Below are 27,006 nucleotides of genomic sequence, written 5' to 3'. Positions count from 1 at the left end.
ATATGCACTTTGCATAAGCCATATATTTCAGCTAAAATCTATGATATCATTATGCCACTCAAAGTTACAAATATAATTTCCACTTTAATGTTCCGATAGGTTTATTAGTTAACTGCAACAACATAAATATTACTAATTTTATGGCCTTTGTGAACTGAAAAGGTCTCTCCATAATGATATAGTTAACAAGGAAATATTCCAGATGGGTACTCCTTTCTAGTCAGACAGATATCACTCATACAGCCACTTCAGAAGAGCTATCTCATTAAAATGTTCCAATATTAATTTTTATGTGCAGAATTAGCTCTTCACAGGTCAATGCATCACTGGGACCTTTATGCCTCAAGCCATTTTTATGAATATTGCTTTAGCTTTAAGTGCAGCCAGCAGCTGCTGGCAGTTGACCATCCATCCACTAACTACCCCAAGCCAACCCCCTGCCAGCACTCACATGGTGCTCCCAGCACTCAATATTAAGGCACCATACAATTATTTAAATCAGCAGATTTTTCATTATCATTTTAGGTGAGCAATGTAGGGTGCAGGTATATGTATTGCCAGGATTGTATTCTCAACCCCAGTAAAGTTCAAGAACATTTATCATCAGGCCAGGGAACCAACCCTGGTTCAATGAAGAGTGTAGGAGTGTATGCCAGGAGCAGCACCAGGCATACTTCAAAATGAGGTGTCAGCCTGGTGAAGCTGCAACCCAGGGCTACTTGCATGCCAAACAGTGGAAGCAGCATGCTACAGACAGGGCTAAGCAATCCCACAACCAACGAATTAGATCTAAGCTCTGCAGTCCTGTCACATCCAGCCGTGAATGGTGGTGGGCAATTAATAAACTAGCATGAGGAGAAGGCTCCACAAATATCCCTTTCCTCAATGATGGGGCAGCCCAGCACATCAGTACAAAAGAGAAGGCTGAAGCATTTGCATCCATCTTCAGCCAGAAGTGCTGAGTGGATGATCCATCTCATACTCCTCCTGAGGTCCCCAGCATCACTGATACCAGTCTTCAGCCAATCTGGTTCACTTCACGAGATACCAAGAAATGGCTGAAGGCACTGGATACTGCAAAAGCTATAGGCCCTGACAACATTCTTGCAATAGTACTGAAGACTTGTGCTCCAGAACGTGCCGCATCCCTAGCCAAGCTGTTCCAGTACAGCTACAACACTGGCAGCTACCCGGCAATGTGGAAAATTGCCCAAGTATGTCCTGTGCACAAAAAAAGGACAAATCCAACCCAGCCAATTACCATCCTATCTGTCTAACTTCGATCATCAGCAAAGTGATGGAAGGGGTTGTTGACAGTGCTATCAAGCGGCATTTGCTCAGCAATAACCTGCTCACTGACACTCAGTTTGGGTTCCGCCAGAGCCACTCAGCTCCTGACCTCGTTACAGCCTTGGTCCAAACATGGACAAAAGAGCTGAACTCCAGAGGTGAGGTGAGGTGATGTGAGATTGACTGCCCTTAACATCAAGGCAGCATTTGACAGAGTATGGCATCAAGGAGCCCTAGCAAAACTGGAAGGAATGGGAATCAGGGCAAAAACTCTCTGCTGGTTGGAGTCATACCCAGCACAAAGGAAGATGGCTGTGGTTGTTGGAGGTCAATCATCTCAGCTCCAGGACATCACTGCATGGGTTCCTCAGGGTAGTGTCCTAGGCCCAACCTTCTTCTGCTGTTTCATCAATGACCTTCCCACCATCATAAAGTCAGAAGTGGAGATGTTTGCTGAAGATTGCACCATGTTCAGTACCATTTACAACTCCTCAGATATGGAAGCAGCCCATGTCCAGATGCAGCAAGACCTGGACAACATCCAGGTTTGGGCCGATAAGTGACAAGTAACATTCACGGCACACAACTGCCAGGCAATGACAATCTCAAACAAGAAAGAATCTAACCATCTCCCCTTGACGTTCAATGGCATTACCATCGCTGAATCCCCCACTATCAACATCCTGGGGTGGGGGGGGGGGGGGGGGGGGGGCGGTTAACCATTGACCAGAAATTGAACTGGACCAGCCACATAAATGCTGAGGCTACAACAGCAGGTCCGAGGTTGGAAGTTTTGTGGTGAATAACTCATCTCCTGTCTCCCTAATGTCTGTCCAACATCTACAAAGCACAAGTCAGGAGTGTGATGGCACACTCTTCACTTGCCTGGATGGGTGAACCTCTGACATCACTCATGAAGCTCGGCACCATCCAGGACAAAGCAGCCCACTTAATTTGCATCCCATCCACTACTCTCAACATTCAATCCCTCCACCACTGACGCACAGTGGCAGCAGTGTGTACCAGATGCACTGCAGCAACTCATCAAGGCTCCTTCGACAGCACCTTCCAAACTCGCGACCTCTACCACCTAGAAGGACAAGGGTAGCAGATGTATGGGAACACCACCACCTGCAAGTTCCCCTCCAAGCCACACACCATCCTGACTTGGAACTATATCACAATTCCTTCACTGTCGCTGGGTCCTGGAACTTCCTTCCTAACAGCTTTGTTGGTGTACCTACACTCTAAGCATTGCAGCGGCTCAAGAAGGCAGCTTACCACCACATTCTCAAGGGCAATTAGGGATGGGAAACAAATGCTAGCCTTGTCAGCAATGCACACATCCCCTGAAAGAATAAAAAAAAATTATCAAGTTTTTTTGAACGGTACCAAAAATTTAAGGCGGGATGCTGCTTTTATAACAGATATTTGGGCAATAGCAAATCAAAATGGATATGTTCTTCAGCTGCTTTTTTACTATGTCATTAATGTTCTAGCAAAACCAATGTCCTTGCACCTTTCAGTACATTATTGCCCTTATATTCACTAGACTGCTAGGGATCTCAAATTTCTCATTTTATGGCAAGGGGAGGACTCACCCCCCCACAATAGCATCATTGAGAGGACACCAGCTGATCAGATGACTAAAATTTTCAACAAACTACCTTTGTGACATATGGAACAGAGCTGCACCATTAACAGCAGGAATGATGAAGAAACATTTGGTAACTCTTGTACTTTCTACATCTGCATTCCTGATCTTCAAAGAGGAATAACGCTGTGAATTATAAATTCATTTAGGTTGTGCAACATGTAATTACAGATGAATGAATCCCAAATGGCCCATTTTGATGACTTCAGATCTTGATTGATATTTTGTTTTCAACCCTGGAGATTACAGATTTAATTTCATTCAAACACCAGCATATTTGAAGCTTCTGTTTACTATTCTTCTCAGTGCTGACTGACTGCTGATTTTACCTGTGAAATATAAGTGGTTTAACATCTGAATGCTCAGTGGTTGCTTTAAAGCATATTTGGCTTCACACCATTGTGGTCAGGCTTTTATATAACCCTGCATAAAAGAAGTCAGAAATATTCCACACTCCAGTTCAACGAGGCAAGAATGGTTACCGGGGTGATCTGCTATCAGTGTTATGTGAGGATATTTTCAGTTAGATGAGTGAGATATCCATTGCTGAATAGGAATGGAAACAAAGGCAACACTGGTCACATATTCAGGACATCACCAGATCAGTTCACTGTAAGAAGCACTGATAAGATGAGTATTTTTTTTTTTATAAGGAGGAATTTTATTTAACCGTAACCTGTAGTTGTCAGTCTCATATCTTAGCCAGTATTAAATAAGAAATTGCTAGTATACTCACTCATCTATCTGAGCGATATAGGTTTCCAGTTCTTTCACAACTGTCTGCAGCTTATTCAGAAGCTTTTGGTATGCATCTTGAGTTTCCACATCCTTTTCCTTCAGGAGGAAATACAGACCAGGCCCATTTTGCTGACCCAAACTATGTCCAGAGGGAGCTGCCATGGTGGTGATGCAATGATGGACGTATTCCACTGGGTCCAATTTATCTATGAAATAACAGCAATGTGCAAACTCAGTGCTAAATGTTGAATTTCCTTCATAGTAAGGGTACTGACAATAGTATCTGACAATATTTTAGTGTATGCCAACATGAGATACCTGTCAAATAAGAGTATGACTCCAGTAATTTAACAAATGACTAAGGTTTCATCTGTCTGATGAAATCACCACATGTATGTCATTGTTAGGTGACATTACCAATGAATGTCTGCAAAACTCCTAAATATATCTACTTGTCTGTAATTCTCATTCAAATACAGTATGTTTTTTTGACAGTAGATGGGTTTAGGTTCTTGCATGGTATTCATTTGTGCAACAGGATTAAAAGAGTGTTAAGGTAAATTTCAGGAATCTTTAAAGGTCAGATTCTGCCCAGCCTTTCATTAGAGGTTAGTCAGTAGATGTCTATTACCTCATAGAAGGAGTGATTCTGCAATCTGGCATATGCAGAGAGAAGTAATAATTGTTACAAATTCTTCTTCAAACATTGCAAGCAAGCCCATGATTTACTCCAGTTTCCACCTAACGGGAGAAGTTATAACAGACTCCTGTGTGCCCCATTGCAAACTAACCTCTAAACATCCTCTCAAACATAAAGATCAAAAAACAGGCATACTGCAGAACACTGGACTTTATATTACAAAAGAGTTTTCCTCTACATATGTCTATTTACAACAAATGCTTCTTTTTCCATGATGACTACTATGATGCCTCTTTGTTCTGTTATTAAACTTATCCTGATGCTACATCAAGGTGCGACCCAAGGACCAGGATGTCAGTGAATTTTGGCTGTGCTGTGGCATTGTGAGCATCTTGGGATTGAGGTGGCCCCAGTCGAAAGGCTTCTGAGTCCTGGGAGGACTCTTCAGCAGACTGGATCACCAGTATGTCTGGCTGTGTCTGTGGAGAAAGAAACAGTTCACGTTTCAGGTCAATAACCTTTCATCAGAACTGGGAAAAGTTAGAAATGTAATAGATTTTAAGTAGGTCCAATAGGGGAGGGTGGAAAAATAACACAAGGGAAGGTCTGTAATAGGGCAGACTACTCAGTAAGTAGCACAAAGCTCTGCTCGACTGAGTGCTGCGGGACAGATTGCTTAACTCGGGAATTTGCTAAGTGTGGGAATTCGGCGCAGTGAGAGAGAAGATGCTGTTCTAGTCTTTTACAGAACAAGCAGTGATCCAAGAGAGGAAGCCAGAGACAGTGAGACCCAAGAGATGTCTTCCAAGGTTGGGTAATAAATAAATACACGGCTTGTACATTTGCCAGGTTTGAATTCCCCAGCTCAAACTTGCATCATATATTTTCAGCAAAGTCAATGAGAGATGAAGTCAGAGTGTTACCTTGATCTAAGCTTTTCTGGTCAATATCATTGCTGGACTGTTTCCGACTGTCCAGTTGTACACCAAATGCACTTCCCAGTGATGCAACATTTTTAGGATAGGACACTTCCATCACATTTATATGGCAATTGGTGGGACAGAAATCACTGCTATGCAATGGAGAAATCTTGGACTTGGCTTGCTTGAAAGTTGGCCAGGCTCGGTTTTTCAGAACTCGTGAAAACTAAACCAAAAAATTGAAGTTACAAATTATACTAACTCATATTACAGTTATAAATTATATTGATATTATTCCCAACACTTTTAACAAAAATAAAGATAAAATATATGAAAACATCAAAGACCCCACAGTGGCTCAGTAGTTAATTGCACCATATACTATGACACTAAGAAAGGTTCCAAGATTGTCAACTGAAGCAACAGTGAGATGAGAGAATTCAATATCCTTGAAGAAGGTGGGGATTGGTGAGAGAAAAGAAATCACTATTCAGCAAACCCCCTCCCCTGCCCCCCATTGATAATGTACATGTATGTATGTCAGATTGCAGCACAATCAAGTTTAATTGATTTCCTAACAACTGAATAGCTCACTAACACTCACTGTTAACTTACAGATGAGAAATAGTTGCTTTAGTAAGGCATCAAAGAGCTGCTGCAATGCTTGAAGCCATAATCCAGCATGAGCTACTGCATCAGGAGTAGGTGAGCAATTGTAAGAGGAAAAAATTCATAAGATAAAAGTTAATTTGCTAAAGTGCAAAAGCTAGATTTAATCAGCTCTATAAAATCTGCTGCAGCAGCATGTTTGTGCTGAGCAAATAATGGCCCTGAATTGGCTGCAGCACAGCATCTTGCAGGGTACCCAGTTAGAGATTTTCCTGCATTCTTCAGCGAAAGACCTTTTGCCCTGTACATTGTTGGAAGTGCGAGATGATCAATGTGATGGCAGCAGGGCATCTAGGACCGTAACGAACAACAGGATCTACAAGTGTATCTCCTTAATCAATGAGATTTAAGGATTGAGAAACAAACAGAGGAAGGACTGAGATGGAGGTTGAATTAGAATGTGTGAATTCAATATCAAATCAGATATAAGAATAGAAATGGAAAGAAAGATTAGATTAAGGTCGAGAGAAAAAAGAGACAGAGAACAAAAGTGAGAAAAAGGAAAATTTCACATTTGTGAAATCTTCAACAACAATTCACTGCATGTAGGAATGAGACTCTATACCTTTAATTGTTCATTTTCTGAGCTAGAGATTAGTCATTAACAATTATCACAATGCTATCAGTTATTGGATTGAACTTTTTGTGGTGGCTTTAATGGGCAAGTAATCTGCAAATGCAACAACTTTATGAAAGTCACAGGGAGATTGAGAGCCAAATGCCATTTTTACGAAGCTAATGGTAGAGTGGCACAATTGTCCAGCTACATGTGGCGATTTGCAATTCACAGGGTCTCTTCCTCACCACAAATTGCTGGCCAACTTGTACGTTAATAACCTGCATGGCATTCACATGCTGTTATTTTCCCAGCAAATTATATACATATGGCAGACAAATTCAGAGGCAAAACTGTACTTCACCTTAAGTGACATAATTAGCTGTAAAGCTGCTTAAATGCAAACAAATGTTAGTGTATTGGTATTCATTTACTTGAAATGTTATTTACTTTGGTTGAAATTAGCTGACTCAATGTAGAGTGGATATCAAAACAGGGATCTTCCAAGCCTGTTTAATAACAAACAAGGCAGTACATTTATGGACAGCGTCACTGATAAAAGGACTTCCCTGAACACTTTAAAAGGCAAAAGGAACAATTTTGTGACAGGTATTTCGCAACAAAATCCTAATATGTTTTTATGTTTCTCTGGAAATATATGGAAAATATTAACCCTACCCTCTACAAACCTAGTTTAAGAGATTACTTTTACTCATTTCAATTCTTAGAAGCTAATCTCTACACATCTCATACGGCCACATGATATCAGGAGACATATTAATGTTAGCACTGGGATTTAGAAAAAATGACTATTTTGCCTGCATTATAATCCACCTGATAGAGAAGCTTTTCCAGATTTACCAAACTAACTTTTTCACAAATTTATGTGAATTCTTAGAATCACCTGAGATCAGTAGATTTAACCATCGATCGCAATCATCAATTAATTGTGTTTTAATTAAATTCTCCATGTGATGACTACAACTGTGGAGATGGAAGTTAGCACCCTTGAAATCCTAGCACTTCAAAGATCTGCTTACCTTCTTGTAGTTTGTGATCCTTCGGTTAATGTGCTCAAGTTTTTCACTGTGCATTCTGCTGAATTTTGAATGCAATTCAGGAGGCATTGCTTCACTTAAACAGCTTAGCTTGCTGCAATGTTCTACAAACTGCTCATCATTCTTAGCTAAACATTCAAGGATCTGTTTTAAAAAAAAGTTATATAATAAATTGTAGTTCACAGCTAATTTCAAACTGAAGAAAGAAGGCACACCTTATGAAGTTATTTGGGACCAAATGTAGTAATTTCCAAGTTCATGGATGACACAAAACTAAGTGGGAATGTGTGTTGTGAGGAAGATACAAAGCGGCTTCGAGGGGATTTGGGTAGACTTAGTGAGTGGGCAAGAACGTGGCAGATGGAATGTAATGTGGAAAAATGTGAAGTTATCCACTTCGGTAGGAGGAACAGATGTGCAGAGTATTTCTTAAATGGTAAGAGATTAGAAAGTGTAGATGCACAAAGGGACCGGAGTGTCCTGGTCAATAAGTCACTGAAAGCTAACATGCAGGTGCAGCAAGCAATTAGGAAAACTAATGGTATGTCAGCCTTTATCGCAAGAGGATTTGAGTACAGGAGTACTGAAGTCTTGCTTCAATTGTATAGAACCTTGGTTAGACTGCACTTGGAGTACTGTGTGCAGTTTTGGTCCCCTTACCTTAGGAAGGATATTATTGCCATAGAGGGAGTGCAACGAAGGTTCACCAGCCTTGTTCCTGGGATGGTGGGACTGTCCTATGAAGAGAGATTGAGGAGATTGGGCCTGGATTCTCTAGGGTTTCGAAGAATGAGAGGTGATCTCAGTGAAACCTACAAAATACTAAAAGGGATATACAGGGTAGATGCAGCTAAAATATTTCCCCTGGTTGGGGAGTCTAGAACCAGGGGACACAATTTCAAAATAAGGGGGAAGCCACTTAGGGCAGAGATGAGGAAAAGTTTCTTTCTCAAAGGGTTGTGAATCTTTGGAATTCTCTATCCTAGAGAGCTGTGGAAGCTCAGTCATTGAGTATGTTTAAAGCAGAGATTGACAGATTTCTAAATACAAATGACATAAGGAGATATGAGGATAGTGTGGGAAAAAGGCATTGAAGTGGAAGATCAGCAATGATCGTATTGAATGGTGGGGCAGGCTTGATGGGCTGAATGACCTATGCTATGCTGCTCCTATGTTACTAATTTTGCAACAAACTAACTTATCCAGATAAATAATACAGTGGAGCCGCACAGAACACTGCCACACAGGTGAGTTGTTCACTGTAAGGTATGCCACGGACGGACACACTAAATAGAAACCAATTTACTGCTCCCAGGACTGCTCTCAGTGTTCCTAAGGAGTGTGCTATACAGCATAGGTGTAGCATAGGCCACTTCTTGATGTTGAAGACATCATAAAATAGGAGTAAAGAGAAAAATAAGTCGTGTGGGTAGCCTGATTGCACAGTGGTTTGATTTGTCAGCATAGCATTTAGGCTATTTATCCTGATGACCTTTCATCAGAACTGGGAAAAGTTAGAATTGTAATAGGTTTTAAGCATGTGAAAGGGGGTAGGATGGATAAAGAACAAAAGGGAAAGTCTGCGATAGGGTGGTAGACAGGAGAGATTAAATGACAAAAGAGTTGATAGTTCAGGATCAAAGGGGACAAGTGAAGAACCAAAGACGTGTCTAGAGGAGGTGTGAATGGCAGAATGATGACCAGCTGCCATCCAAAAGCAAAAACAAGGGGAAAATAAGAATTACACTGCAACCTGTCAAGAAAAAGGAAACAAAATGGAGGAAGAGATTACGGTCTGAAATTGTTGAATTCAGCATTGAGCCTAGAAGACTGTAGAGTGAATAAAGACTGAATTTCCCACTATGTCAATACAATCCTCAAGTTGTGGGATTGGTTAAGAGTCTGTTTTAGTTACTGCATTGACTTTCCGATAATCAATATGAAATCTTTTGGAACCATCTGGTTTTGCACCACTGGTGAACTCCAGCTACTTTGACCAGGTTCAATTATATTGTTGTTGAGCATATATTGAACCTCCTCTCTGACCTGAGCCAATTTATCAGGATTGAGTCGATAAGTGTTCTGTTTAATGTGTGTAGCTATTCCCACATCAACCCCATTATTAGCCAAAGGCATTCGAGCTGGCTTATCTGCACATATGACTTTAAACTTTTAACAGTTCAGCTATATCCCTTTTATGCTGTTCAGATAGTGTAGAACTGTATCTAGATTTTCTAACACTTTTTGTTTGCCAATTTCATCACAGGGGGTTCAATCTGGGAGCTCTCAGCCTCTGCTCCTTCCTCCAGTTCCTCGAAAGTAAACTACCTTAAACCTCCTCTTTTGTCATTTGACATACATTTACTAGCTGAAAAGGTTCACAGTCACAAGTATCTTTTCAACATATTCACACGACACACCCTTTGACTTTTCTGTCTGTTTGGGGTGCTAACCAAATAGGTCACCTCACTAAGTTTCCTCTTAATGAAGTAAAGTCCACTGAACCTAGCTTTCAATGGTTCCCCAGGTAAAAGCAACAAAACTAACACCGTGTCTCCAGGCTGCAAACAGTGTGTCTTAGCTGTTCTTGGGTTTTCATCACTTGCTGAGAAATCTTGAGATTTTTTTCAGACATCTCACACGCTTTTGTGAATCTCTCTCGAAATTCTGATGCGTAATCTAAGAGGGTAGTTTTCTCTTCTTGTGCTAAAAATTTCTCCTTAATGAGTTAAGGGGCCCTCTCATGCCCATAGACCAATTCAAATGGACTGAAACCAGTGGACTCATTTGGTATGTCCCTGGCGGAAAATCAGACAAATGATATCTCCTTATCCCAATCATAAGGATGCTCAAAACAATAAACCTTTATCATACTTTTTAAGGTTTGATGAGACCTGTCCAAAGCACCTTGTGACTGCGGATGATAAGCAGACTATTTGAGCTGTCTCACTCCCAAATTACTCATGTGGTTAGCACCGCAGCCTCACAGCTCCAGCGACCCGGGTTCAATTCTGGGTGCTGCCTGTGTGGAGTTTGCAAATTCTCCCTGTGTCTGTGTGGGTTTTCGCCGGGTGCTCCAGTTTCCTCCCACCACCAAAAGACTTGCAGGTTGATAGGTAAATTGGCCATTATAAATTGCCCCTAGTATAGGTAGGTGGTAGGAGAATATAGGGACAGGTGGGGATGTGGTAGGAATATGGGATTAGTGTAGGATTAGTATAAATGGGTGGTTGATGGTCGGCACAGACTCGATGGGCCGAAGGGCCTGTTTCAGTGCTGTATCTCTAAATAAAAAATAAAAAATTACCCCTTGAAATACCCCTGACATGAAACTTAACCCCTGATCTGACTAAATTTCTTCTGGCAATCCATATTTACTGATAAATTGAATTAACCCCTCAATCACAACTTTCGTTATGATCTTTTGCAAAGGTATTGCCTCTGGAAACCTAGTGGACAAATCCATGATGGTTAGGAGAAACTTATGACCTGACTTAATTGTGGGTCAGGGTCCAACACAATCCACAAGAACCCAAATAAGCAATGCGTCAAAAGCAGATATCAGTATCAATGGGCTGGCTTAATTGAAGGCTGTAGCTTCCTAATTACCTGACATGTATGGCAAGTTCTGCAAAATGCAGCAACATCCTTATGCAAGCCTGGCCAATTAAAATGCTGTATTAGCCTGGAATGAGCCTTTCAAATACCCATGTGACCTGCCACTGGGATCTCATGGGCAATTCTCAAAATGTCACTGCAGTACCCTGGGGGAGCAACAACCTAATGAACTATAGCCCAATCTTCTTCAGTGGGATTCTGGGGAGGTCTCCATATTCTTAATATAATAGCACTCAGGGACCTTTTCAGCTTCTGCCACAGAACACACCATTTGAGACAAGGATCTTAAGTCAGGGTCTGCCTGTTGGGCCTCAATCAAAGACGATTTGCTAAACAATTCAAAATTGCTAGCCTTAAAGCCTTTCCTACTAAAATCCCCACCCGAATCCTTGAAATGAAGTCTCAGCCAACCAAACACCCAAATTTGTCCTCCACAACAACTGAATCCATGTCATCTTGTTTAATCTTATGAGCTTGGAATCTTGTCACCACACAATCTGGAAATATTCCAGGAAATTCATCCTGCAAAACTTCAGTTTCAGCAACTTCAACTGGCTTTTCTGAAACTATTGGAGCCGCCAATACCTTATCCCCAGCTAAATTATTCTCTAGCAACAAATCCACCCCTTCAATGTGCAATTCTGGGATGATTCCCACTGTTAACGGACAGTGACGAAATCAGACTGCAAATTAATGTCATGCAATGGAATGGATAAATGATCTCCCTCGATGCCCCACACTTTGACTTCTACATTCATAACACTATTTGGGGCAAGATCTACATCCTTTGCTATCATTAAGGACCGAGTTGCCCTGTATCCCTAAGCAACACAAGCTGCTTGCCTGTCTCATCTGACAAATATGGAGACACTGTATCTCGGAGCACAAAACTTCCATATCCTTCGAGGACCTAACGTAATCCGTTAGCGCACAAGAGTGGACATTTATATTCTCTAGCCAACATTGCCAAAGTTTCTCAACAGCGCCACCTATTGGGGCATCCTATTCAGGACTGGCTTTTGGTAAACCCACTAGAGCTATGGGCTTGTCCATCAATTTCCAGCATTCTGATCTTATATGCCCTCTTTTATTACAAAAATAACACATCCTTTTGACTCATCCCTAGTTTCCTGATTATCCTTTTTACCACCCCGAGGGTTGCCTTTTCCTTCCTGTCATTAAAACTGAATCTCTTCTCGATATCTACTCTCCTATCCTTCAATTGTCTAAATTATTTATCAGTGGAGTTTGCAATGGGCGGCACAGTGGCGCAGTGGTTAGCACCGCAGCCTCACAGCTCCAGCGACCCAGGTTCAATTCTGGGTACTGCCTGTGTGGAGTTTGCAAGTTCTCCCTGTGTCTGCGTGGGTTTCCTCCGGGTGCTCCGGTTTCTTCCCACATGCCAAAGACTTGCAGGTTGGTAGGTAAATTGGCCATTACAAATTGCCCCTAGTATAGGTAGGTGGTAGGGAAATATAGGGACAGGTGGGGATGTGGTAGGAATATGGGATTAGTGTAGGATTAGTATAAATGGGTGGTTGACGGTCGGCACAGACTCGGTGGGCCGAAGGGCCTGTTTCAGTGCTGTATCTCTAAACTAAACTAAACTTTCAGGTGAGGTGCTTTTGACTTTCATTTGCTGATGCAGAGTTACTGCAAGTACTGTGTACTCTGCATTTGGCGGAGTTGATAGAGATTTTTCAGCCAGAAGGGAGGGGTGCTGAACTATTGGAAAGAGTCTCTTCTCTTAGGCAGTCCCTTGGGAACGAGTATGATTTTCCTCACTCCAGTGTTGTGGGTCCTTAGGTGACTGAATAGTCCAATTCTGGATCCGTACACTCTGCCATAGATGGGGCAGGTGGTGTTTGATGAGGCGAGTGGATGGGTTGCCGAATTTCCAAATGCTCCTTCCGCTGTTTGCATTTGGTCACTGCCTGGGCATGTCGACGTTGTTTGAACTGGCTGGCACCTTCGCGGATGCTTCTTCTTCATTTTGGGCGGTCTCCGGCAAGAGATTTCTATGAGTAGTAGTGTGGATTTGAAAGGCCTCTGGGCAGAAACTTTGCTGCCATTCACGGGGGCTATAGTTGCAGCTCTTCTTGGGCTGCAGCATGATAGAGAGATGGAGCAGAGGCAGCAGACAGGAGAAGCTGTTCGCAGAGGGGAAGAGGAAGAGAGCAGTCAACAGAAGGCCTTACCCACCTAGGGTATTCAGCAAGCACTTCTTCTACCTCTACCTCAGCCAGCAGCAGTGCTTGTGGCAGCTATGCTTCACAACAGAAGTGGTCATTGAATTGTGCCACTTCCTCGAACCAGACCTTCAGCAGCAGAGCAGGGAGAGGATGGTAATGCCAGTGGCTGTCAAGGGCACCCTAAGCCTCAATTTCTATGTTTCAGAATTCATCCAGGCTGAAGCTGATGACATTGCCAACATTTCTCAGTTTGTCATGCATCACTGCATCAAGGAGATCACTGAGGCCCTGTATGCGAGGAGAGGAAATTTTTAAGCAGAGAGAAACGGGAGGAGTAGGCACATGGTTTTGCCAGGGTATTGGGCTTCCCAATGATACAGGGAGCCATCAACTGCAATGGAGGGATGGACTGGAATAGCAAAAAGGTCCACTCCCTGAACGTGCAGTTGGTGTTGGTCCATGCACAGACCATCATGTTGGTGAGTTTCTGTTATCTGGCCACAGGCACAATGTTTTTATCCTGCAACAGCCAGCCATTCTGCCAGCTTCAAGCCACCACATTGTACCGGGGGAGATGACTGCTAGGCTTGGTGAGTATGTTGCACTGTGTTGGGGTGATGTGCCTGTCATAACTGAATAACCGGCACTATGTGCAAACTGAGATGTGAGTATGAGGCTTGCAGCAGTGGCAAATGTGTGATGGCGAGGTGAAGCATATCAATGTTAGACATGAGTCCTGATTGGTGCTGGGTGAGTGATGGGGTCTGATGTATTCATGAGTGTGAGGTTCGTGTGCTATTTCTTAGACATGATGATGTCTAAGAAATGATTGATGATGCATTCATCAGCCTTGACCACTCGTATGAAGACATTCTACTTTTTCTGCCACTGGAACCAGGTTTTCAGGACTCCTGGCATTGACTTCTGTGGCTGTGTGCTCCCATTCCCTTCGAACTACTTGTCTGGAGTTTTAAATTGCAGAAAGCCTGTTGTGGAAGGATAATGCTGGAGCCTATCTTTATTCAGTTTCACATTCATAATATGGAGTAAAAGGATTACAAACATTTAGCTCCTCAAAACCCTCCACCAGTCTCAGTAAGAACCTAGTTAAGACTCAAGTAGATCCCAGTTAACACCTTCCACCTGCATATAATTAAACAATTAATACACAATTAACATGGAGGGCCTCCTGCAGAAGGATGTAGTCTATTCACCTTTCCACTTCCTGCACCAAGGGCTCCAGCACTACACTGGAAAACCTGGCAGCCCTCTCCCTGATCTGCTGCTCCATTTCCCAGATTTCTTCCTGTTCACAAAGTCTCTCCCAACCACTTCCAACACCTGCTGTAGCCAGAATGCAGCTCCCTTTTAAAAGGTGCCGGCTGGCTTTAAAGAGTGTACGTTAACTTTAATTGGTGCTCACCTTGCATGAACCTGGGCCCCCTGCTGAGCATGCTGTCAGTCAGCAACGTGTTTAGCGCTGGGCTGCATACTACTATCATGCAGATGAGCAGGCAGCACGAAGTTTGTGTGCTGCCTGTATCAGCTCAATGGGGCACGGGGTAATCGCACATCACGATCCCTGTGCCCTCTAACAGGCCTTTTTCAATTCTTAGCACCAAAATAACACATTAGCAACTATTCTGGCTAATTCCTGAACAATGAGAGGGATCAGAAACCAAGGGCCAGTTTCCAGTAAGGACAGAAATTAGGTGAACAAAGACCCATCCCATCTCTTAGCAGTCAAGCTTTTAAAGCAGAGAAAGCTGACAAAAAATTTTGGGAGGGTCCAAAATCCTTGGGAAAATGCTGTTCAAATCAAGTACTATGACCCACTGACGTGAAGAAACTGTTGCTCTGTACGTTCAGTTGCTGTAAAATGAAGAATCTTAACAATTTGTTTCAAGCTTCACCTTACCAAATGTTTGCTCAGTACATCATTAGAGAGATTGAAGAAATACACATGTGAAAGAGACAAATATTTGTCCAGGGCATTATTGTTAGATCTCAAGTTACACTATCAGGCAAGCAGATGTGGGGCTTGTTATTTATACACAACGACTGGCAGCATGTACCATGCAAACACATTGTTTTTTCCTTGTATAGGGTTCTCCAAAATTAGGATGTTGGCATGAGAAAGCAGCCCTTCAAATGAGCACCTGCCAAGCACTGCTAACAGCAGCAACACAAAAATGTCCAATTCAGGAAAATCTGATCGGGGGAGTCAGGATGACTCACCTAGTGATGCATGGAGCACCAGTGAGGAGGACCAAGTGCAGGTGGAAACAGATAACAGACAAGCAGTAACAGCAAGAGGGAGGGTTTGGATAAGATGCACATTGATAGTCAGACCCACAATTCATAGTTAATTGAGGCTGCACTGCTTAATCAATATACACTTTTTGGGCAGAATCTTATCAGCCCTGCAGAGGCAGGGTTGGAGGTGGGACCAGGAACAAACTTTGAAAATAGCACGTCAGGTCGGTTCCCTGACGCGTTCCCTGCTCAGAGCCAGCTTGCCGGAGGCAGGCTCAATGCAGCAGTGGCAGATAGCCAACTAGGCCAATTAAGGGACCAATTGGCTGCAAGTTCCTGATGCTGCCGGAATCCTCCCAACATCGGACAGGCCACCCCCCCGACTGTTGAGGCTGGAGCCCTGGAGGCAGCTTTCCTGCAGCAGGCTGGAGGGTGGTGTCATCAACAACTCCTCTCAATCCCCCATCATGGAGCCACAGCCGCAGCCACAAGCAATCCTGTAGAGTGGTTCTCCTCTATAATGATGGCTTGACAGCTGTGGCCATTCTTTATTTCTATATTTTCAGAAGGTTTCAGAGAGTGCTCCATCTTAAGATTCCCTTGCAGTCTCCTACCTGCATCAGCAGCACCTACCTCTCCCGGTGGGGCTGCCAACCATACAGAACTTCGTGCCCTCTTATTGGACCCCCCACCTCAGGAACCTACCCAATGTCCTTAATTGGACTGCAAACAAGGAGATGGCCTTTTAATTGGTCGCCTCCCATAAGATTGTGATGCCCTGTGGCTAACCAACACCAGCAGGGTTGGGGCCCACCTTTGAATCTGACAACAGAAAAATTTCAAAGCTGGTAAGATTCCACCATTTGAGAATCTTCAGAGCTCCATGGATTGGTGATGTGAGGGCTTCCTGCAGGGCTGTCCCAAAGAACTTAAGGTCCAAGTATTGATGCAGCTTTGATTGCCACCATTATGCCTGTCACTATTGAGACTTCAGCATCCAATGTACAGGAGGCTCTTGATTCCAGTCTACAGATGCTAGGAGATCAGCTTGAGAGCACATTGATTCCAGGCATCATGCTCCTTAGGGGTGGCCAAAGGTCTGTCCCCAGGGAAATCTTTGGTCATCTGCAAAATGCAGCTAGCAGTTGGGACATGGCAGGAAGGGTCACAAATAAGGACATCACCTCTCAGGCTGAGGTCCTATCCACCCCTCTCAATTAGTCCACTCAGAGGACTCCTCGGGTATGCCAGCCAGCCAACTCAAATGCTGGCAGTAGTGACAGGGCCCTCTCCTAGCCCAGTATAAACAGGGAATTTACTACAATTGGATCATGAAGACCCACTGAGAAGTAGCAACATTAAACTTCCTCCCCCCACTGCAGTGGCATTTATAAGGAACAAAAAATCTGAAAGTAGACATTTTACACCATCACCAAGAACCAATCAGCGTGATGCAAACACTGATGCAGGGACACATATGGAGGAGGGCAAGAAACTTTTTGGACTGCAAGAACATAATACATGTTGGTGTTGAGGGATAAAATATAGGTATTGTATAGGTTTGTAGCTGCATGGTTGCTTTCACTAAAAATTCCATCACTTCTTAATGTATGACCATGATCTGCTGAGTGTGTCCAACATTTTGTGCTTTATACCAGTTTCAGCTAGCTCTCATTGCTTTCTTTACAGTTCCTCTTCTTCATCCTCTGACAAGGCTGCAGGTTTATCTTGTAGCCCTTTGGCTGTGTAGGTTCCATCTATAAATGCAAAGTTGTGCAGCAGACAAAAAGAATGTGCTGATGATCTAGGATACTTTCTCAGGGATGGAAATTGGGACCCTACTTAATCAGTCCAAATATCAGAAGTATTGCTTTAACATACTCATTGTATGTTCCACTAAAGTATGAGTTGAGCCATCCACTTCATTTAGTATTTTTGCTCCCAACTTGGGGGGGGGCGTGGGGGGGTTTCCTGATTGGTGGTAATAGCTAGGACAACAAGGGATAACCCTGGTTCCCCAACAGCCATCTATAAATTTAGCTAGCTCCTTCAAATAGGGTCAAAAGAACAGCCGCTGGAAACTGTTCCATCATTCTATTAGATCATGGCTGATCTATACTTCACCTTCAGTTACCAGCTGATTCAGCAGTTCATGCATGCTGCAGGTGAGGGACTGCTCAATGAGCACAACATTGGGAATCAGCCTTCTATGTGAGAATGAAAATTGTTCTAATCTCTGGCATAACCTATAATCAATCTATCCATCCCAGAACATCAAACACCAATATGTTTCAGACAAAGGTCTCAATCATTAATTCATTAAGTTGCTTTTTTGAATTCTACATTCCTAAATACTATTCACTTAATTATTTCCTGTCCAGCAATTTCTCATTTTCTTTCTCCTTACACTTCCAAATTATTCCCACATTTTCTCCTAATATTCTTACAATTTCCACATTTTTTCCAATGATGAAATATTTCTGTAACTCTTCAGTGCTTCAGCTGATTTTTGTGTTACATCATGCCTTCTTTTCATTACTTTTAAAACAAAAGTACAGTAAAACATTGCCCTAGGAATGTGAGTCTTGTTCCATCACCATAACAATGACAGAGCAAGACTTCCAGGGCTAAGGACATTTAGATGAATCAGGCAGGCAGCTATGCCTTACTAAAACACAGCTGGAATGCCCACTAGGTAAAGAGCAGATTTTTTTTAATACATTCATGGGATGTGGACGTCACTGGCTAGGCCAGCATTTATTGCCCATCCCTAATTGCTCGAGAAGGTGGTGGTGAGCTGCCTTCTTGAACCGCTGCAGTCCATGTGGGGTAGGTATACCCACAGTGCTGTTAGGAAGGGAGTTCCAGGATTTTGACCCAGTGACAGTGAAGGAACGGCGATAAAGTTCCAAGTCAGGATGGTGTGTGACTTGGAGGGGAACTTGCAGGTGGTGGTGTTCCCATGCATTTGCTGCCCTTGTCCTTCTAGTTGGTAGAGGTCGCAGGTTTGGAAGGTGCTGTTTAAGGAGCCAAGGTGCATTGCTGCAGTGCATCTTGTAGATGGTACACACTGCCACTGTGCATCGGTGGTGGAGGGAGTGAACAAAGAACAAAGAGCAGTACAGCACAGGAACAGGCCATTCGGCCCTCCAAGCCTGCGCCTACCTTGATGGCTGCCTAAACTAAAACCTGCTGCACTTCCGGGGACCGTATCCCTCTATTCCCATCCTATTCATGTATTTGTCAAGATGCCTCTTAAACGTCACTATCATACCTGCTTCCACCACCTCCCCCGGCAGCAGGTTCCAGGCACTCACCACCCTCTGTGTAAAGAACTTGCCTCGCACATCCCCTCTAAACTTTGCACCTCGCACCTTAAACCTATGTCCCCTAGTAACTGACTCTTCCACCCTGGGAAAAAGCTTCTGACTATCCACTCTGTCCATGCCGATCATAACTTTGTAAACCTCTATCATGTCGCCCCTCCACCTCCGTCGTTCCAGTGAAAACAATCCGAGTTTATCCAACCTCTCCTCATAGCTAATGTCCTCCAGACCAGGCAACATCCTGGTAAACCTCTTCTGTACCCTCTCCAAAGCCTCCACGTCCTTCTGGTAGTGTGGCGACCAGAATTGCACGCAATATTCTAAGTGTGGCCTAACTAAAGTTCTGTACAGCTGCAGCATGACTTGCCAATTTTTATACTCTATGCCCCGACCGATGAAGGCAAGCATGCCGTATGCCTTCCTGACTACCTTATCCACCTGCGTTGCCACTTTCAGTGACCTGTGGACCTGTACGCCCAGATCTCTCTGCCTGTCAATACTCCTAAGGGTTCTGCCATTTACTGTATACTTCCCACCTGCATTAGACCTTCCAAAATGTGTTACCTCACATTTGTCCGGATTAAACTCCATCTGCCATTTCTCCGCCCAAGTCTCCAACCAATCTATATTCTGCTGTATTCTCTGACAATCCTCATCACTATCCACAACTCCACCAACCTTTGTGTCGTCCGCCAACTTACTAATCAGACCAGCTACATTTTCCTCCAAATTATTTATATATACTACAAACAGCAAAGGTCCCAGCACGGATCCCTGCGGAACACCACTAGTCACATCCCTCCATTCAGAAAAGCACTCTTCCACTGCTACCCTCTGTCTTCTATGACTGAATCAGTTCTATATCCATCTTGCCAGCTCACCTCTGATCCCGTGTGACTTCACCTTTGGTACCAGTCTGCCATGAGGGACCTTGTCAAAGGCTTTACTGAAGTCCATATAGATAACATCCACTGCCCTTCCTTCATCAATCATCTTTGTCACTTCCTCAAAAAACTCAATCAAATTAGTGAGACACGACCTCCCCTTCACAAAACCATGCTGCCTCTCGCTTGTAGATGGGGTGCCAATCAAGCGGGCTGCTTTGTCCCGGATGGTGTCGAGCTTCTTGAGTATTGTTGGAGCTGCACCCATCCAGTCAAATGCAGAGCATTCCATTACACTCCTGACTTGTGCCTTGTAGATGGTGGACAGGCTTTGGGGAGTCAGGAGGTGAGTTACTTGCCTCAGGGTTCCTAGCCTCTGACCTGCTCTTGTAGCCACGGTATTTATATGGCTACTCCAGTTCAGTTTCTGGTCAATGGCAGCCCCTAGGATGTTGATAGTGGGGGATTCAGCGATGGTAATGCTGTTGAATGTCAAGGGGAGATGGTTCGATTCTCTCTTGTTGGAGATGGTCATTGCCTGGCACTTGTGCGGTGCGAATGTTACTTGCCACTTACCAGCCCAAGCCTGGATATTGTCCAGGTCTTGCTGCATTTCTACACGGACTGCTTCAGTATCTGAGGAGTCACGAATGGTGCTGAACATTGTGCAATCATCAGCGAACATCCCCAATTCTGACCTTATGATTGAAGGAAGGTCATTGATGAAGCAGCTGAAGATGGTTGGGCCTAGGACACTACCCTGAGGAACTCCTGCAGTGATGTGCAGGATGGGAAGGTGCTTTGGGGTCACACCATCAGAGTGCTGGCAGTGCTGGGCAAAGACAGTTTTAATAGCAGAAAAACTGATTCTTTCCCCAAAGAAAAAAATTTTCCTTATGAGACCGAGCCTTTCAAAGTCTTGAGGGCTCAAATCCTGCCAGGCTGGAGCATGGCTACCCTTCCCAAAACTGACGGGACCCGACATGATTTGTCGGGTCGGGTCGCTCTTCCGGGTCCGGCATTTGGGCTCGGGTCGGGTCAGACACAATGGCAGTGCTGCCTTATGGTCAGGGAGGGAAAGGGGAGTAAGAGTGAGTGTCATTAATTTCCAGTAGTCGAGTCGGGTTGGGTCGGGCGCGTGAGAAAACAAAGGACTCAGGCCCGGTTTGGGTGCGGGTTAGATGTGGTCGGGTCGGGCCCAGGTCGGGTTTAAATTGGATACCCGAGCAGGCCTTTATGCCAGGATATGGTTATGGCTCATCAGAATGCCTGCTTCACAGTGTTGGGAGGGACTCTTGCAGGAATTCTTCTGCATGACACCAGCCTGCCTGGCTTTCCTTTTTTAGTGATGGTCATATGGAAGAGGTGGGCGCAAGCAGCAACTGCCCCCACTTCCAGCATAAATCCTGATGGTTTTGCCAGGTTTCCAACCTTTTGGGAAGCTCAGTGTCACCCTCAGTGGAGCCCCCACAGCATAACCAAAATTTGGCACCATTACATTGAAATGGGCACAAATTGCACAGCTATTAGATGCTAAAGGAAGCATTTTTTCCAGGTTTGTCATAGCATTAGATAGCAGAATATCAGTAACAGTATATATTAAAATCTTATGTTTGTACACAATTCTGTCAATTTTTGCCATTATGAATTTCTGTGTTAATATTTATAACAGAACCTGTCTACCTCCTAAACTAGCAGTGGCACTGTATCAACTTGGTTTTGCATGTGCTACAGAGAAACTCGAGCAAACTTCTGTGCTTCCCAAATTATTGTAACCCATGTAGTGATTTACCTTTACCAAGCATGTTGGAATCTTAACATTGAACACCCCACTGCTAAATAATAAACCCAGCCTTTCACACACAGAGTAATGTTCCCAGCCTTCTCCCTACCCACACTAATTTTATAACCCATGCATCACTTGGTGACACTAGTGGGAGGCCTTCTCAATAGCAGTCAATGTGGTGTACCAATCTCCATTACCCCACAGAAAAGTGAAGGCTAATTCTGCAACCACCCACCACCCCCCCTCCATCCCCACCACACTAAAAAATATATGCCAGTCCTTCATACCGGTTGTTGGTCAGACAATTCATGTTGATAAAGCATTATATTTTAGGAACACGAGCATAATCACAGGAGTCCTCATTGGTCCTTATAATCATACCTTTGCAGTTAGGTTGAAGAATCCTTTCGGTTCACTCATTTTCTCCAAAACATGGCATTTTGTTCCAGCAGTGCTGTCATATTCATATACAACACCATATTCCAAATGAACATTATCTACTGTTAGGCTCACATGATCCTTCTTCCCATCAATTAAAGCCATTGTATTAAACTTATCGAAGACATCTGGGGGAAAAAATATGGTGTCATCCTGACATCCTGTTACTTCAAGACAAAACAATACAAAATAAATACACAATCTATGTCGTATAAAATTTGCATATGGTGAACACCTAAAAGAAATACACTTTCCGGTTTTGGGAACTGCAGTTGAATCGACGGATATTTTTATGCCAATATTAGCAAGTTCCATCACTTCTGAATTTAAACTATGAATCAGTGCATAAAGAAGCAGCCATCTGTTTCCAGTTCCATTTCCAAAATGATTACTCTTCTTTGTAGGAGAGCAATGAAAATGATTATTAAAACAAGGCAAATATATACTGCATAACCAGATTGTACAACTGAGCACAATTCCAATATCATACTTATTACAGCACTGACAGCATTCAAACCATGCAACATGCTCCTGTCACCAATTTACATTCTAAGACAAATCCTGAAAATTTTCTCACACTGTATGTATATTTTTGATAAGTTACAAATTACATAGGATATACGGCACAGAAACAAGCTATTCAGCGCAACATGTCCATGCAGGTATTTATGCTCCACTCAAGTCTCCTCCCATCTTTCCTCATCTCAATCTATCATAATCCTCTATTCCCTTCTCCCTCACATGCTTGTCTAGCTGCCCCTTAAATGCATCTATACTATTCACTTCAACCACTCCCTGTGGTAGCAAGCTGCACATTCTCACCACTCTTTCAGTAAAGAAGTTTCTTCCAAATTCCCTATTGGATTTCTTGGCGACTATCTTATATTGATGGCCTCTAGTTATGCTTTTCCCCACAAGTGGTAACATTCTCTCTGTATCCACTCTGTTAAAACCCTTCGTAATTTTAATAAACCTTTATTAGGTCTCCCCTCCGCCTTTTTTTTCCCCAAGAGAAGAGACCCAACCTCCTTTCCTGATATGTAGTCCCACGCATTTCTGGTACCATCCTTGTAAATCTTCCCTGCACCCTCTTCAGTGCCTCTATATCCTTTCTAGAATATGGTGACCAGAACTGCACAAAGTACTCGAAGTGTGATCTAACCAAAGTTTGATGCAAGTTTAGCATAACATCCCTACTTTTCAATTCTATCCCTCTAGAAATAAAGCCTAATGCTTGGTTTGCTTTTTTTTTTGAGGCCTTGCTAACCTATGGTGCAACTTTCGTGATTGGTGTATCTGAGATCCCTTTGTCTCCAAGGGAGACTTCACCAAGACTCGCACCTTCCAAGTAATGTAACCTCCCTATTCTTCCTACCAAAATATACTACCATTCATTTATCTGTGTTGAATTTCATTTCCCCATTCTGCAAGATTATTAATGCCCTCCTGTAATATGTTGCAGTCCTCCTCAGTACTGACTAACCACCACCCCCACAAATTTGGTATTATCCGCAAATTTGTTTTATTTATTTGTTTTGATTCCAAAGTCCAAATTAGGAACAGCATTGGCCCCTGCACTCATTCTTGTGGAACACCACTTCCCACCTTCTGCCACTCTGAATAACTTCCTGTCTTGTAGCCAGCTAGCAATCCATTCTGGCATTTGTCCCCTGACTCCGCATTCTCTGACCTTATTCATTCGTTTATTATGGGGCATCTTATTGAAGGCCTTTTGAAAGTCCAGATGAATTACAGCTACTGCATTACCATTGTCTAGTCTTTCTGTTCCTCCCTCCTCAAAAAAGTTCAATAAGGTTGGTCAAGCAAGATTTTCCCTTTTGAAATCCATGCTGACTATTCATTATTATATTTTTATTTTCTAGATGCTCTTCTGTTCTCTCTTTTAGTAGGGGCTCCATTATTTTTCCTGCCACCAATATTAAGCTACCTAGTCTATAATTCCCTGGGCATGTTCTGTCTCCCTTCTTAAATAAAGGAATGTTAGCTATCCACCATTGCTCTGGCACGAAACCTTTTTCGAACAAATTATTAAATATGTGCAGTAATGCCTCTGCTATCTCTTCCCTAGATTCTTTTAAAATGCTAGGATGCAATCCATCAGGACCAGGGCTTTTATCCTCTTTGAGTTTGGTTGGTTTATTCAATACATTGCTTTTTTTATTCTTTCAAATGCAATATCTCATCATTCAATGTCATGTCTACCTGCTCCATCTCCCTGGTAAATACCAATGTGAAATAATTATTTCATATTTTTGCCATCTTTCTATCGTTACTTGTGGTATTATCCTGTCTATCCCTTAATGGTCCTATTCCCATCCCAGCCTTCTGTTTTTTTATTGATGTGCCTGTAATATTGATGTACTATTTTGTTTTACATTCCTTGATAATTTAATTTTATCGTTCCCCTTTATCTTCCCAATTGCTTTTTTCTTCTCTCCAAATCTCTTCATATTCTCTCTCATCATACACTCCTCTGCTGTCTATGTACGTAATGTATGCCTCTTTCCCAACCCTCAATTGTTCCCTTATGTCTTTATTCATCCATGGAAGCACTAGAGTTTAGTTTGTTCTTTCCTTTTAGTGGAATATATTTTTCCTGCACTCTGTTGAACATCATTTTAAATGTTTTCCATTGTTGTTCTACACCATTGTTTGCCAATATTGTTGCCCATTTCAGTTTCCCAAGTTTAATTCTCACTCCCTCAAAATCAGCTTTTCTTCAATCCATTAACCTGGATTTCAACATATGTATTTCCTTCTCTATCATCATCTTAAAGTGTATTATATTATGGTCACTCTTGCCTAGATGGTCTCCTACTTTTACTTATCTTATCTGCTCTGGTTCATTCCCAATTACTAGATCTAATATCAAAACTTCCCTTGTTGGGCTTTTTACATATTGGGTTAAAAGGGAGTCCTGTACACAGTGAGGGAATTCTATCCCTGTATCCCCTTTACCTACTTCTTCTGTCCAATTAATATCAGGGTAGTTGATAACCTCCATGCTTATTATTCTATGGTTTTTTACTCAATTCCCTAATTTGCCTACATAGTTCTTCCTCCACCTCCCTTCCACTATTAGGAGATATGTAGACTACACTTATTCGTGTGATTGATCCATTTTTATCCGTTATTTCTATCCACATGGATTCTATTTTTATCTTGCTGATAGCTGTGACCCTTTTTTTCTACTGTCATTATGTTATCCCGAATAAATACAGCTACTCCACCTCCCCTTTTTCCCTCTCATCTTTTCTTAACATGTGTTTCCTAAACCTGCTAGGTTTAGTTCCCAGTCCTGATTTTTCTGTAGTCATGTCTCAGTAAACCCATGTCTGGGTCCTCCCAATGCATGATTGCCTTCAGCTCCTCTGTTTTGTGAGTTGCATGTTTACAGTTACAGAAATTTCAATCTTTTTGATAACAAAATGCCACTTCTTCATAAAACGTACACTCATACATTTTTCTTATAGTTATTTAATGATACAAGTTTCTATCCATTGCAGTTTCTGTTTGGAACACAATGACCCGGATATTTACCAGGAGAGGCAGCGAGAGTCTGTCAGCAGCAGGAAACCTGGAAACGGCAGGAATGCAAAAGTCCTGCTGAATTTGACAGCAGGAAGTTATTAGAATTTTCTCATTCCGTTTTCTTCCTGACAGCCAGCAATGTTCAAGGCTGGCAGTTCGATGGGAAAGACTGTGTTACAGTGAATCGAGAAGAGTGGGGGTGTAATAGAGTTTAGAGCACAAAGGTGAGGAGGGAGGGAGATCAGATCGTGAGGAGTAGAGATTACAGGGTGTTTGGCTGATGGTGTTTGTCTGGAGATCGTGGAAGATGTCTGGAGATCAGGGGGTGGATGAAGTGGCAGGGAAGAGATCATTGAGGGATTGACCAATCGCGGTGGAGGAAGAGATGGGCAGGGGCGATGGATGCCAGAAAAACATGGCAGAGAGATCACGGGGGAAAAGAGATCGTTGGGCGGGGGGCAAGGGGAGATGTCTGCAGATTGTGGGGCAAGAATATGCAGGAGAGTAGAGATCAAAGGAGGGAGCCCGCTTGATTGGCACCCCATCCACCACCTTCAATATTCACTCCCTCCCCCACCGATGCACAGTGGCAGCAGTGTGTACCATCTACAAGATGCACTGCAGCAATGCACCAAGTCTCCTTAGACAGCACCTTCCAAACCCGCGACCTCTACCAACTAGAAGGATAAGGGCAGCAAATGCATGGGAACACCGTCACCTGCAGGTTCCCCTCCAAGTCACACACCATCCTGACTTGGAACTATATCGCCGTTCCTTCACTGTTGCTGGGTCAAAATCCTGGAACTCCCTTCCTAACAGCACTGTGGGTGTACCTACCTCACATGGACTGCAGCGGTTCAAGAAGGCAGCTCACCACCACCTTCTCAAGGGCAATTAGGGATGGGCAATAAATGGTGGCCTAGCCACCGACACCCACATCCCATGAATAAATTTTTAAAATGCTGCCAGACCTGCTGAGTATTTTCCGCATTTTTTTGTTTTAATTGCATATTTCCACCATCTGCCATGTTTTGCTTTTGTGGGCACATTGGGGTTGGGTTACCTATTTTTAAACAATTTAACCTCCAACTCTGTTCTGTCTGTCTGGGGGGGGGAGGGGTAAAGGGGGTAGTTTAAAATTGTCCCAATGTCACTATTTCTGAAAATTAACTACAGTAGTTGAATTCTACTTTTAATCCTGAATTTAGAATGAGATATAGAGGAGTTTTATTAAAACATTTATTTTCTCTCTTTTGACCTGTGATATATTCAAATAAGCAAAATGAGTTGTCTGTTTAATTCCGTAAATCTAATTGTGATGGTGCACTTTGATATCTGATTGATTCCCAGAGGTCTGGAGTCATCTGACATCAAGTACAATGAATCCATCAGTTCCGCACTCAGTATTACGAAAGAATGGCGTCAGCCT

The 27,006-nt window shown here is 43.0% G+C and overlaps 1 protein-coding gene across 3 annotated transcripts in view; it reads right to left on the bottom strand.

The window, feature by feature from the left end:
• prex2 (phosphatidylinositol-3,4,5-trisphosphate-dependent Rac exchange factor 2) overlaps positions 1–27,006 on the bottom strand; it is a 638,971-nt gene that overhangs the window by 241,600 nt on the left and 370,365 nt on the right. For all 3 annotated transcript variants that reach the window (XM_068030918.1, XM_068030919.1, XM_068030920.1), the window contains exons 22-25: positions 21,969–22,153; positions 7,508–7,669; positions 5,246–5,468; positions 3,681–3,888 (exon numbers count right to left, since the gene is read on the bottom strand). In XM_068030918.1, coding sequence (XP_067887019.1) covers positions 3,681–3,888; positions 5,246–5,468; positions 7,508–7,669; positions 21,969–22,153 — 778 coding nt within the window. The remainder of the gene's footprint in view (positions 1–3,680; positions 3,889–5,245; positions 5,469–7,507; positions 7,670–21,968; positions 22,154–27,006) is intronic.

This window comes from Heterodontus francisci, chromosome 5, assembly GCF_036365525.1.
Source record: "Heterodontus francisci isolate sHetFra1 chromosome 5, sHetFra1.hap1, whole genome shotgun sequence".
Taxonomy (NCBI): Eukaryota; Metazoa; Chordata; class Chondrichthyes; order Heterodontiformes; family Heterodontidae; genus Heterodontus; species Heterodontus francisci.
The sequence above is the reverse complement of the archived record's forward strand: the minus strand, read 5'-3'. Positions and strand labels throughout refer to the sequence as shown.